The 13,502-nt window shown below is 44.5% G+C and overlaps 1 protein-coding gene across 1 annotated transcript; it reads left to right on the top strand.

Moving 5' to 3' along the window:
• The first annotated feature begins 3,981 nt into the window (after positions 1 to 3,981).
• On the top strand, positions 3,982 to 5,547 carry LOC109819081 (uncharacterized). Its single transcript, XM_020384668.2, has 2 exons — positions 3,982 to 4,998; positions 5,164 to 5,547. The coding sequence occupies exons 1-2, from the start codon at positions 3,982 to 3,984 to the stop codon at positions 5,545 to 5,547; spliced, it is 1,401 nt and encodes a 466-aa protein (XP_020240257.2).
• The last annotated feature ends 7,955 nt before the right edge of the window (positions 5,548 to 13,502 follow it).

Raw genomic sequence — 13,502 nt, forward strand, 5'->3', positions numbered from 1 at the left:
AACCTATCCCTACCCTGCTCCCATACCACGTATGATCATCGCAGTCCAAACCACATGGAGACATGCAAGGGTAAGCTAGAGATAATAAACAACTCATAATAATTTAATATGCAACATATATACTATATAATCATCTTCGCATTCGACACTTGACGCAAACAACATATATATATACTACACATCTTAACATTCATTTCAAATTACAACATAACCACACTATCGTCATCCTTAACAAGGTCAACACACAACACAATCATAGCTTAACAACACAACAACAATTATACAACTCATATCATCAACAAATCAACTCATCAACAACTTATGCGTCGTCACGCATTTCGACTCGGAGATCTCCTACAACATAGTAAGTAGTCTAAGTGGCTAGGTCCTACCAAACCGACAACACAACACATTTGGATATCAATCCACAACACGATAATGGTTTCTCAGACTTTGCCACTTAAACAAGGAAGTATAGTACTCGGTTAGGAACTAAGTTCCCGACTTCGTACTTTACTCAAATTGGTCACTTGTAATCGATATAGGTCGACCTGACCGCTATACCGTGGTCACTTTGTAATCGGTATAGCTCGACCTTGCCCATATACCGTGGTCGCTTTATAAGCGGTATAGCTCGACCTTGCCCCTATACCGTGGTCGCTTTATAATCGGTATAGCTCGACCTTGCCCCTATACCGTGGTCGCTTTGTACACGTGTGCCTCGACCTTGCCCACACACGGGATCAACTAAGTCCTAGAGGAGAACAACACAACGACCGCTCCAAGGGACAACTTCCCAATGAGGGTTTTTATAATAAATTGGGCTCTCAGAGCACCACAACTATCTCAATCCACACAATGGGATGAGCAACTTTGAAAACATCTCCCCTAGTCTTAGTGATCAACAACTTATCATCACAGCTTAATCAGCTTACAACTCAACAACACAGCTTTACAGCAATAGGCATCACAACAACTTTACAACAATAGGCGACTTAACAAATTTACAACAATAAGCAACTTAACAACTTTATAGCAATAGACAACTTAACAACTTTATAGCAATAGACAACTATAGTCATCAATCTCAACTTTTAACAACTTTAAACAACATAGCAACTTTTCAACTCTATACTCAACATGCATCTCTATGTAATTATACAACTATACAACTTTAATAATTTTAACAACATGCAAACAACTTAATTAAACAACTATAGTCATTAAAATATCAACTTAATGCAACTTAACAACTTTAAACAACTTCAACAATATCATAAATCAACACAACTTGGAAACAACTTCACAACTTAACTACAAATGCATTTCCAACAACATCATTAATAAATACTTAATCAAATATTAACAACCAACAATATTTTCATCACATAACACAACTCATACTAATCAACCTAAGTACCCAAAAGAGTTCCTAACTCACGTACAACCAACAACTTTACAATCTAGCTTCCCTTACCTGAAGATTGGCTCAGAATAGCCAAGAAGAATTCCCTTTCCGAAGCTCAACCCGGAACCTCAATCCACCCAAGGCAAGCTTCTTAGTCCAGAGTTCCTCTCTATAAAACTTCTCTATAAAAACCTCCATTTCTCTTCAACCACTCAACTCTATTTATAGACATTTAGGAGTGGCCAGAACGGCCTATTCCGAATATGGAACGGCCCGTTCTGCACTCCTTCACCAAGTACAAAATTTACATGCAGAACAGCCCGTTCTGGGACTCATCCAGAACGACCCGTTCTCCATCCAGAATGGCCCGTACTCCCTCCAGAATGGCCCATTCTGGTGTTTGGAACGACCCGTTCTCCCTCCAGAACAACCTGTTCTCAACTATGTTTTATAGGACAATTCAGTAGTTTGGAACAGCTCGTTCCAGTTTGGGAACGGCCCGTTCTGGTCTACTGAATCACCCATACTGAGCCTTCTAAAAGAATTTACTACGTTACACGACCGAGGTTCTAGGACTCGAATTGACCAACCCTCTAGCTCCCAGCAAAACACGGTGATAGACTATGGCCAAGGCCAAGGAATCCAAGAGGTGATATCTTAAAAGAACCAAGAGGAATGGGATGATCTTAAAGACCTTTTCATATGTTTGTAAATATAGTAGTTTATTTGTATAGGGTTATTTTTGCCTTTGTATTTGTGAGGCACTTTACTTGCTTTTATTAGTGATTGTATATTGTTTTTAGGGTGGGTTACTTGGAGAGTTTAACTCCATTTAACCTCCTTTTTAGATACATTCATTTTATATTTTTTCAGTAGGGAAAAAGGGGTGGCATTTAGCAATGCTTGAGGGTGTAACTAGTAATTGGGCTAGAACTAGGCCTAGGCAAAATTTTGCATATTAGACTCATTTTGCTCCTAATTTTTTATAGATTTGATTTAGCTAGGTCTCATCATCATATGATGAACCTAACTAAACCAAATCAAATATTTTTGAAATAAATCATGGAGCATTTTTGAGCCTTGGCCGCCTAGCTCATTCCTTTTGTTCTTGGCTGAAATTTCTAGCTTCTCCTACAAGTTTTGAAGCTTGCCTTCCAAGCTTCTAAACCTTAGTAGGTTTGGCTGACCTTACCATGGTTCTTAAGTGAACCATGGTCAAGGTTAGCTTTTCCTACAAGTTTTAGAAACCATGGATGGTTAGCTACACCTTACCATGGTTCCTGGTGAACCATGGTTAAGGTTAGCTTCTCCTAGAAGCTACCTCTCCCTATGTATTTGTAAATCCCTCTCTTGTAATCACTTTTGAACATTTGAGAAATAAAACTTCAGATTTCTCTCCCAAAAGTCTCTCCTAAAACCGAAGAGAACTTTCTCTCTAAGGTTCTCACCAAAGGTTTTCAACCTTTGCCTTGGTTCCTCAAGCTTCCTTCACAAGCTAGGAAGTAACCGAACCAATTCCATTGCTTCTCCACCATTGGAGAATCCTCCAAGGTGTTTCCGCCACCTCAAGGAGTTCAACCTCAAGAGTTCTTCGGTCCTTGCATGGAAAACTTGAAGAATCATCAATCTTCTCCAAGTAGTTCCATCACACGGGCGGAGTAGTGCAGGCCAAGGTAAGTCAGGATACAGGGTCAGCTCTATTCCGAGGAGTTATCAATACAATTGCAGGTGGCTTCACAGGGGGAGGTTCCAGTAGCTCGGCACACAAAAGGCACTTGCAGAGCATCAACAATGTCCATACTACCACCTCGGCCCCGCACCATAACACACCACCCATCACCTTCACAGACGACGACTACACTGGCATCTGTCCAAACCAGGATGATCCTATGGTCATCGCAGTGAAAGTCGCCAATTGGGAAGTCCATAAGACGCTGATTGACCAGGGAAGCTCGGCTGATGTCCTATACTGGCCGACGTTCCTAAGGTTAGACATTCCTTACTCCCTTATCCAACCTCACACAGAACCTCTAGTCGGTTTTTCAGGAGAGCGAGTTCACACTCGAGGGTACGTGGATCTGTTGACAACCTTTGGGACCCCTCCTGACTCAAGGAGAATCATGGTTCGATATCTCCTTGTTGAAGCCAAGACATCCTATAATATAATCATCGGAAGGCCGACGTTGAACCAACTCGGAGCTGTGGTATCTACCCCGCACCTGTCGATGAAATTCCCAGGGAGCAATGGCAGGATCATCTCCGTTAGAGCAAACTAGAAGATAGCTCGACAATGCTATGCTGAAAGCTTGAAGGTCTCGCCATCCAAGGAGCGCCACAAAAGTGACCCCCCTACAATAGCTCACATAGCCCAAGTTGACATCACTGACCTGGACCCAAGGTCGGAATCCCATGACGAACGGCCAAGCCCCATCGACGAGCTTGACGACCTTCAAGTCGGTAAACTCCCCAGATAGTGTACGAAGATAAGTTGGCAGTTAGACCTAGAGCTGCGACAACGACTCATTGAAGAAATCTCTAAAAATGGTGACATCTTCACATGGTCCAGTGCAGATATGCCAGGTATTGATCCTAACCTCATTTGCCACAGGTTAGCCATCCACAAGGAAGCTAAGCCGATCACTCAAAGAAAGAGGAAGGTCGGCGGAGAACGATGCGACACCATCGTCGCTAAGACAAGAAAGTTGATGAACGCGGGCTTCATCCATGAAGTCAGATACACCACGTGGCTGGCAAACGTGGTACTGGTCAAGAAGAGCTCCAGGAAGTGGCGCATATGCGTCGACTACACCGACCTCAACAAGGCGTGTCCCAAAGAGTCATACCCCTTATCGAGCATCGACAGGTTGGTTGACAGCGCTTCTGGCCACGCTCTCCTCAGCTTCCTCGACGCATACTCGGGATACAATCAGATCATGATGTACCCATCAGATGAGGAGCACACAGCCTTCATCACCGACCATGCAAATTTCTGCTATCGCGTGATGCCTTTCAGCCTCAAGAACGTGGGAGCTACTTATCAAAGGCTGATGGACAAAGTTTTTCACCAACAGATTGGTCAGAACATGGAAGTCTATGTCGACGACATGGTCGTCAAGACCACCTCAGCCGAAGATCATGCCGCCGACTTGGTCGAAGTGTTCAGCCAAATCAGAAAGCACAACATGCGCCTCAACCCAAAGAAGTGTGTTTTCGGTGTTCAAGGAGGTCGATTTCTGGGTTTTATGATCACCAGCAGGGGTATTGAGGCCAACTCGGAGAAGTGCAAAGCTATTATCCAGATGCATAGCCCCCAGACTGTCAAGGACGTCCAACGCTTGGCAGGACGGTTAGTCTCTCTCTCCCGTTTCATCCCCAGGTTGGCAGAGAAAACAGGACACATCTTCACCTTGCTGCGGAAACCCAAGAACTTTGAGTGGACCGAGCAATGCGAAGAAGCCTTCAAAAGCTTCAAAGTTTTCCTCTCAACTCCACCAATCCTTCAGAGGCCGGATCATCAGGCCGACCTACTCCTTTACCTGGCCGTGGAAGAGGGCACGATCAGCACAATCATAGTACAAGAACGCCAAAAGGTACAAATGCCCATTTACTTCATCAGCCGAGTCCTTCAAGACATAAAAAAACGATATTAGACGATCGAGAAGCTTGCACTAGCACTCGTCACCGCAGCTCGGCGCCTCCGACCTTATTTCTAAAGTCACCAGGTGGTCGTTAAAACTGACTACCCAATTAAGCAGATCTTGAGAAAGCCAGAGCTCGCCGGGCGTATGATAGCATGGTTAGTGGAGCTATTCGAGTTTGGCATCCAATATGAAAGCCGAGGCCCCATGAAAGCTCAATGCCTAGCAGATTTTGTGGCTGAGCTCACGCCAACCTCGGCTGAAGAACAACAGGTATGGACTTTACACGTTGATGGATCCTTCAATTCTAAAGGTGGTGGTGCATGTATCATTTTGGAGGGACCAAATAAAGTCACCATAGAGCAATCTCTCAAGTTCGACTTCAAAGTCACCAACAACCAAGCCGAGTACGAGGCGCTGCTTGCGGGGTTAAGATTGGCGCGTGACCTCGGAGCACAACGAGTAAGCTACAACAACGACTCAAAACTCATGGTAGAATAACTTAGTGGGACGTACCAGACCAAGGATACCCTACTACAGAGGTACTTCCATATAACATCCCAACGAATCTCATCCTTCGATGAATTCACCATACACCATGTGCCCTGAGACCAGAATGCCAGAGCCGACCTCCTGTCCAAACTCGCCAGTACGAAATGCCCTGGACAGCATCAGACCATCATCTAGGAGACTCTGAACTCACCCAGTCTAGACGAGAAAGTCGTCAACACTAGTGACGGTGAAGACCAAGAATGGATGACGGGCATTTGGAACTACCTTAAGTTGGGAACTCTACCCGAAGACAAAGATGAAGCTCGAAAGATGAGGGTAAGATCAGCTAAGTTCGTCATCATTAGAGACGAACTATTCAAACGCAGCATCTCCACTCCTCTGCTAAAATGCTTAGCAGGGTCCCAAGCCCCTATGTCATTGAGGAGATCTACCAAGGGATATGCAGTATGCATTCTAGAGCACGCTCGATGGCGACCAGGGTACTCTGAGTTGGGTACTACTGGCCCACATTGAAGTCAGATTGCCAAGCCTATGTACAAATGTGCAAGGAATGTTAGCAGTTCGGCAATGCACATCGGAAACCGCCTGAAGTTCTCCACCAGATGATGTCATCGTGGCCTTTTTCCCAGTGGGGAATGGATATCCTCGGACCAATTCCCCCCGTGAAAGGTCAACTCAAATTCCTCATAGTGGCAATCGACTACTTCACTAAGTGGATCGAAGCATGCCCACTCGCCAAGATCACCACTGAGAATGTACAGAAATTCACCTGGAAGAGCATCATTTGCAGGTTTGGCATCCCACATTCTCTCGTCACCGATAATGACAGGCAGTTCATCGCACACAGCTTTGAGGACTTCCTCCGTGAACTCGGGATCAAGCACCTCTCGACCTCGGTGGAGCATCCCCAAACCAATGGCCAAGCCGAAGCCGCAAATAAAGTAATACTCCGAGAGCTCAAGAAGCGGCTAGGAAGCGCCAAAGGACAATGGGCCGACGAGCTCCCCAGCATTCTCTAGGTGTACCACTGTACTCCCCAATTAACAACGCAGGAAACACCTTATAGGATGACCTACGGAGTCGATGCCATGATTCCAGTGGAGGTCGGCGAAACATCCCACCGACGTCACACCTTCAAAAGTGAGAAAAATGCTCAAGAAAAGACAATCAACCTCGACCTCATCGACGAGCTCAGAGAGGAAGCCCGGATCCACGAAGAAGTCTGCAAACTCCGAGCTTCCAGAAGATACAACACGCGAGTCCGACCTCGCTCTTTCCGGGTCGACGACTTGGTGTGGCGACTACTAGGCGAAGCACGAAGAGACTCGTCAGAAGGGAAACTTGCGCCTAACTGGGATGACCCGTTTTGAGTTACAGAAGACCTCGAAAACGGGGCATACCAACTAGAAGAGCTCAACGGAAAAACCATCCCACGAACTTGGAATGCCACGCATCTCAAGTTTTACTTCAGTTGAAATGTACAAATGGGTTATGCACTCTTTTCCCGACTCAGTCTTTTGTCCCAAAAAACAGAAAAATGGATTTTGGCTGAGAGGGTTTTTAACGAGGCATACCCACAACATCAATAAAAGTGAATCATTCCACTCATTTCCTCTTAAATTTACACCGTATTGACAATAATCGCTTCATGTTAAACCAAGGTCGAATTCAAACTTCGGTGCAAATTACTTTATGTTAAGCCAAGGTCAAATTCGAACCTTGGTGCGAATTGCTTTATGTTATGTCAATGTCGAATTCGAACCTTGATGCGAATTACTTTATGTTAAGCCAAGCTTGAATTCGAACCTTGGTACGAATTACTTTATCTTAAGCCAAGGTCGAATTCAAACCTTGGTGCGAATTGCTTTATGTTAAGTCAAGGTCGAATTTGAACCTTGATGCGAATTACTTTATGTTAAGCCAAGGTCGAATTCGAACCTTGGTACGAATTACTTTATCCTAAGTCAAGGTCGAATTCGAACCTTGGTGCGAATTGCTTTATGTTAAGTCAAGGTCGAATTTGAACCTTGATGCGAATTACTTTATGTTAAGCCAAAGTTGAATTCGACCTTGGTACTTTATGTTAAGCCAAAGTCGAATTCGAACCTTGGTACGAATTACTTTATCCTAAAACCAAGGTCGAATTCGAACCTCGGTGCGAATTACTTTATGTTAAGCCAAGGTCAAATTCGAACCTAGGTGCGAATTGCTTTATGTTAAGTCAAGGTCGAATTCGAACCTTGATGCGAATTACTTTATGTTAAGCCAAGGTCGAATTCGAACCTTGGTGCGAACTACTTTATCCTAAACCAAGGTCAAATTCGAACCTTACCAAAACGAGGATCATCAAAAGAGCAAGACAAAAACCGCAAATGAAAAAAGAAAATTATATACATAAACAAGTTCATCAAAATGGAATACGAGTTCAGAAAGCGAGAAAAATAAACTAAGTTATTACAAAACAGCGGCCTAAGCAATGGTATTCTCGCTCGAGCTATCAGGGAGGTCATCTTCCTTTACTAGCCGCCCAGCTCGCACCTCTTTCTCTACATGCATAGCAAAAAGGTCGACCTCGGGTGCAAGCAACCTCGCCTGACGAGCTGCCTTGACAAAGCCATTCTTGTGCTCCACCAAAACAGCTCGCTCAATCTCAAGGAGCTTCCTGTCTAGGGCTGCCTTCGCCGCGACCAACTGATCAAGGTCAGCCTTCAAGGCACTGGCCTCCTCTTCCTTACCAGCTAAAAGTACCTTGTCCCAGAGACGTCTCTCAGCCGCCTCCGCCAGATCATCTCTCAACCTCGAGACCTCGTCTTCAAGAGAGCGCACTCGACCCCGAGAAGAATTAGTGACCTCTTGAAGCTTGCCAACCTGGGTAGCGCAGACCTCGTTAGCCCTCAAAGCAATCTCCAAAGACTTTTGAGTCCTTGCGAGATCCCTCCTTGCAGCTTGAAGCTCAACCTCGTTCTTCTTCACGGCTTCGCCTAGGGCGGCCCCTAGAGCCTGGTTCTCCTCCTCTAGGGGCTGAACTCGGCTTCTAGCACTCTCGAGCTCCCCCTGTAGCTTCGACCACTTGCATTTCCAATCATCCACAATGGTGATCGACCTCTGCATGAAGACCTCCACAGAGTCTAGGCCCTCCACTGCCCCGACCTTCTCGATAATTGCCTTGTCAGCCGAGCGGAGTGAACCTCGAGGGTAGAAGGTCTCGGCGGTCACCTTCGAACTCCATATGGAATCCACATCCGATGACACGCTCACGTGATCCAACATCAACAGGGGGCAGTTCACATCGAAGCGTTGTGCGATGAATTTCCCCTTTGGAGCCCTCGACAAGGGAGGAGGCGGCACAACGGCTGCAGGAGTCGGAGTCTGGGCTGCAGAGCTCAGTCCCTCCCCGCGGACCTCGGTGGGATTTGAAGAGAGAGCTGCCTACTCAGCAGTTGAGGCATTCAGCCCTTGTGCCTCTAAGCTCGGCTCCACCCGCGCCTTGGCGGTAGCTGGCACAGGCCCCGCCTACACACAACACAAAAAATCCTTTAAGTTATAAAGCAAGAAAGTCACGCAACAGGGAATAAAAATAATAAGAAAAAAGACACAAACCTGCACCTCACGAGCGACCTCCTCCAGGGCCACTCTAGCTGATCCATCAGGCTGAGGACTCCCAGTCAGGTCGACCGGGTCAATATCGGCGGCCTTTAAGGTCACCTCCTCAGCATCACGTGGGGCCGAGGTCTCCCCGGCCTTCTGTGGGCTTTCAGCTCGCGCCACTTGCTTCTCCCCATTATACCTACAAGCACAAAATCCAAACACATAAGCAGAAAGAAAAGATAGAGAATCTAACAACTAAGGGGACGGAATACTCACTCTCTAAACCCCTCTCCTTGTCTGCCAAGTTAGCAAGCGACAAGACGAGCTTGCAATCCAAGGGGCGAGGGAGCACAGCTAGGTCGGCAATGGCAGCAGTATTCGAAGCCGTCAGCTGAAGACTGCTTGACCCGTTGAACTTGATCGGATTCTGCTGCCAGAACAGAGGGAACCTCGGCAACCCGCCGAAGTGGAAGACTTCATCTTTTAGTGAGTCGGCCTCAGCAGGCCGAACTCGGAAGAACTCCTTCTTGAAGCTCTTGTACGACTAGGAGTAAAGTGAAAACAACCCCCCAGCCTTACTCTCATTCAGAGACACCCAGCCCAAGGGAGGCTCACCCAGCTTGAGCTAGTAAAAATGGAGAAAAATGGGCAGTGACAACCCTATCCCCAAGGCCGAGCACAGGACTTAAAAAGCCCTCAAAAAACCCCAACTATTGGGGTGCAGCTGGCATGGAGCCGCATTGATGAAATTCAAAAAATCACACTTAAACTGTGTGAAGGGAAGACATACGCCCAGGTCCTTGAAGAAACACTGGTACACGTAAAAAAAGGAGATAGTGGAAGTACCCCCCATATACACACGCTCACCGGGTTGGCAAGGCTCAACCCGGATGAGCTTGGAAATGCCCGCTTGGCAGATTCTATGCGATTTCCACATCGCATTGACCTCAATAAATGATTTAAAGATGTTGTGGAATTCTTCGACGTCCCCCTGACCCATTCATAGCCAGAAGCGGTAATGGCGGGGTGAGAATCTTTAGGGTTATTCCCACCCCTCTTCTTTTCAGCGGCGACCGTCTTTTCGGCCACCGCCTTGCCGCGCGCCTTGCCCTTGCCCTTGGCCGACGCTGAAGGTGCGACACTACTCTCTCCAGCCATTAAGAAGATGAAAAGACTAGAAAAGGGGAGAAAAAGGAGGAGAAGACAGAGGAGACGAAGTACCTGGTACTCCTTTGATAATGATAGAACAGTGACGAAGGATGGGGACCTGATTACCGGCGACGGAGACGATGAAGAAGAATGGAAACAAGGGAGGTAGGAGACGGAGAGAAAAGTGTGTGAGGGAAGCCAAAGAGATGAAAAGGAAGTGCGTGCATAGAGGAGAGGAAAAAAAAGAAGTGTCTGCGTAGAGGAGAGGGAAAAATGCTTTCAAAGTAGGAACGTGGATGGACGTGACGTGAGGGCAGAGAAACGACAAAAGTGATGGGCATTAAATGAAGCCCATTATGATGGGTACAACAATCATTACAAAACCGTCAGTACCCATTAACACGCCGCCCACGCGTTTTAGGGAATGAGGCGACGTTTATGACATGTGGCGTTACGTCAAGGGGGCATACGCGAAGAGTCACGGCCCCTCACCTAGCTCAATATTAACTCCTCGACCTACGGTCTTCGGAGCTCGGGGGGCTAGTGTACTATCTGTACCGCGAAGCTGAGCTCAAGCTCGGCATCACAACACAGGTTGACATCGGACATGCGCCACGCGACATCGACCAAGACAAAGGCCCATTATCTGAACAAGTCACAACTGATCTCAGGCCCAAGGCCCAGATAAACCCTAATTCACACTAAGGTACGTGCATTACTTATACGATACCCATACACACACAAAAACTAACTTTAGCATCAGAGTCTCTTTTGCAGGTACCACCCCCACTTCGGAACAACAAGCGTACCTAGCGAAGGAGGCTCACCAATCTTGCCTAGTAGATCGTCTCCTATGACTGATCTCCAATAAGAACACAAGGAAAGTTTGATATTAAGTTGTGCATAACTCAAGAAAATGGGAAATAAAAAATATTGCATACTTGGCTTTGAATCTTTTCACATGTTGCAACAAAATGTTTTGGCCCAGCAATATACCCAAGCCTCCAATCAGTCATTGCAAATGTCTTCAAAACACAGTTGAAAATCATAATTCAAACATGGGACTCTCTACGTTGTCATAAATTACAAGCATTCTAAGAAATATAGAATTTGTATTGAGTAGGAAACAAAAACAAGAGATTAATAACACAAATACCAACATGTCCAAAAGAAAATTTATAATAATTAGAACAACCTTAGAAAGTCCATTCCCAGTTAGTGTACTGTCCTACGTTCCTGGCAAAGATGTTCTTCCATGCCAAATTGCGCATGGTTGGATCTCCTTTATTTATCTGCTTTTCATCAATGGGATAACTTACATTGTGACTAAGATCATAGATCTTATAAGTTGTGTCACAAGTTTTCTTTCTCACTCTAATATTCCTATTCCCTTATTTACAAATTAAAATAAATCCAAAATAGCCATTACTATTGTCAGTTGTAGATATCTAAGTTTATTTTTTATTTTTTCTCTCTTTGATAAGAATAAATGCATAATTGATAATATTTACAACCCTAGCCAATGGAACCTTGTGGCCTGATCTAGTGGCAAGCAAGATTGCTACCTAAAGTAAAAAAAAAAAAAAAACTACTGATTCTGCAATTACAAACATCACTTGTAGGTCTTCCATCTCGATATTTACCTCATTCTTACTTTTGAAAATGATCACATCATCATTACATTGTGATTTGCTTATACACTTTTCTTGAAGAAGGATATTAGTATTTGACAATATTCTTGGAATGCTTTTGATTTTTCACAATGAAATGATATTATAATCTTTTGTTTGAACCCGTAATTAGCGTAATTATGTATTTATAGCATCTCATCCATATCTTCCATATCATTGTACTACCAAACATGGAATTCAAATCCCAAAATCAAAACAAATAACAAAATTTCACATGAGGGAGAAAAGGAGAATAAAGGGTGATGTGTAGAAATTGATCAACAACAGCTCATTTTCTTATTGCTGAGAAAACGATGGTATTTGTACAATGTGTGCAGCAAAAAGGAAGAAAGAGAAAATGTACAAAAAGAATATGAAAATAACGGAATGAAATAACAAAATGAGAAAGTGGTGTGAACGAAAAACATGACGTGTGTACAACTATTAAGAGTTCCCCTCAAGCTAGGAATAGATATTGGACATTCCCAACTTGGAACACAGCTCTTGAAAATGAGAAGGAGATAGAGCTTTGGTATAAATTTCAGCCAGTTGAAAGGAGGATGACACAGGCAGCAGTTTGATTAAACCATTGGTCACTTTTTCTCGAACTAGATGGCAGTCTATTTCGATGTGTTTCGTTCGTTCATGAAACACCTGGTTGGTATTTGGAGAGGAGATTGGTTATCACAATAGAGGAGAGCAAGTCGAGTGAAGGAGATGCGAAAATCTTCTAAAAGATATGTGAGCCATTGAATTTCACAAGCGATGGAAGCAAGAGCTCGATATTTTGCTTCTGATGAACTGCGTGACACAGTGGGTTGTTTCTTTGATCTCTGTGAAATGAGTGAGTGTCCAATATAAATGGAAAAACCTGTGATAGAACGCTGAGTATCCATGCAACCTACCCAGTCAGAATCACTGAAGGCTTTCAGTTGAAGGGAGTTGTCAGCAGTAAGAAAAATGCCTTGTCCAGGTGCTTGTTTCAAATATCGAAGTATACAAAAAATAGCTTGTTGATGAGAAGATGTGGGGTGAGAAATAAATTGACTAAGATGTTGGATAGCATGACCAATATTAGGCCGAGTGTTGGTGAGAAAAATCAAGCGCCCAATCAACCTTCAATAAGCAGAGGGATCAGTCAAAGGGGTACCAATATCAACAGATAAACCAACTTTATAATACATTAAGGTGGATGATGGGCAATAAGCTAACATGCCAGTGTCAGAAAGAATGTTAAGTGTATATTTACGTTGACATAGATGAATACCAGTGTTGTTTCTAGCAACCTCAAGACCAAGAAAATAGGTTAAATCTCCAAGATATTTGATTCTAAAAGCTTGATCAAGAAGAGTAGTGATGCGTTGTATTTCAATGAGGTCGTTCCCAGCAAGAACGATGTCATCAACATAAACTAGGAGAGTTTTACTAGTAGAATCTGTAAACTTCAAAAACAAAGAATGATCTGCAGAAGAATGTGTATATCCATGTGTCAAAAGAAACATTGAGAGGCGGGCATGCCACTGACGGCTGGCCTGT

This window comes from Cajanus cajan, chromosome 5 (assembly GCF_000230855.2).
Source record: "Cajanus cajan strain Asha chromosome 5, NIPB_CcT2T_4, whole genome shotgun sequence".
Lineage (NCBI taxonomy): Eukaryota > Viridiplantae > Streptophyta > Magnoliopsida > Fabales > Fabaceae > Cajanus > Cajanus cajan.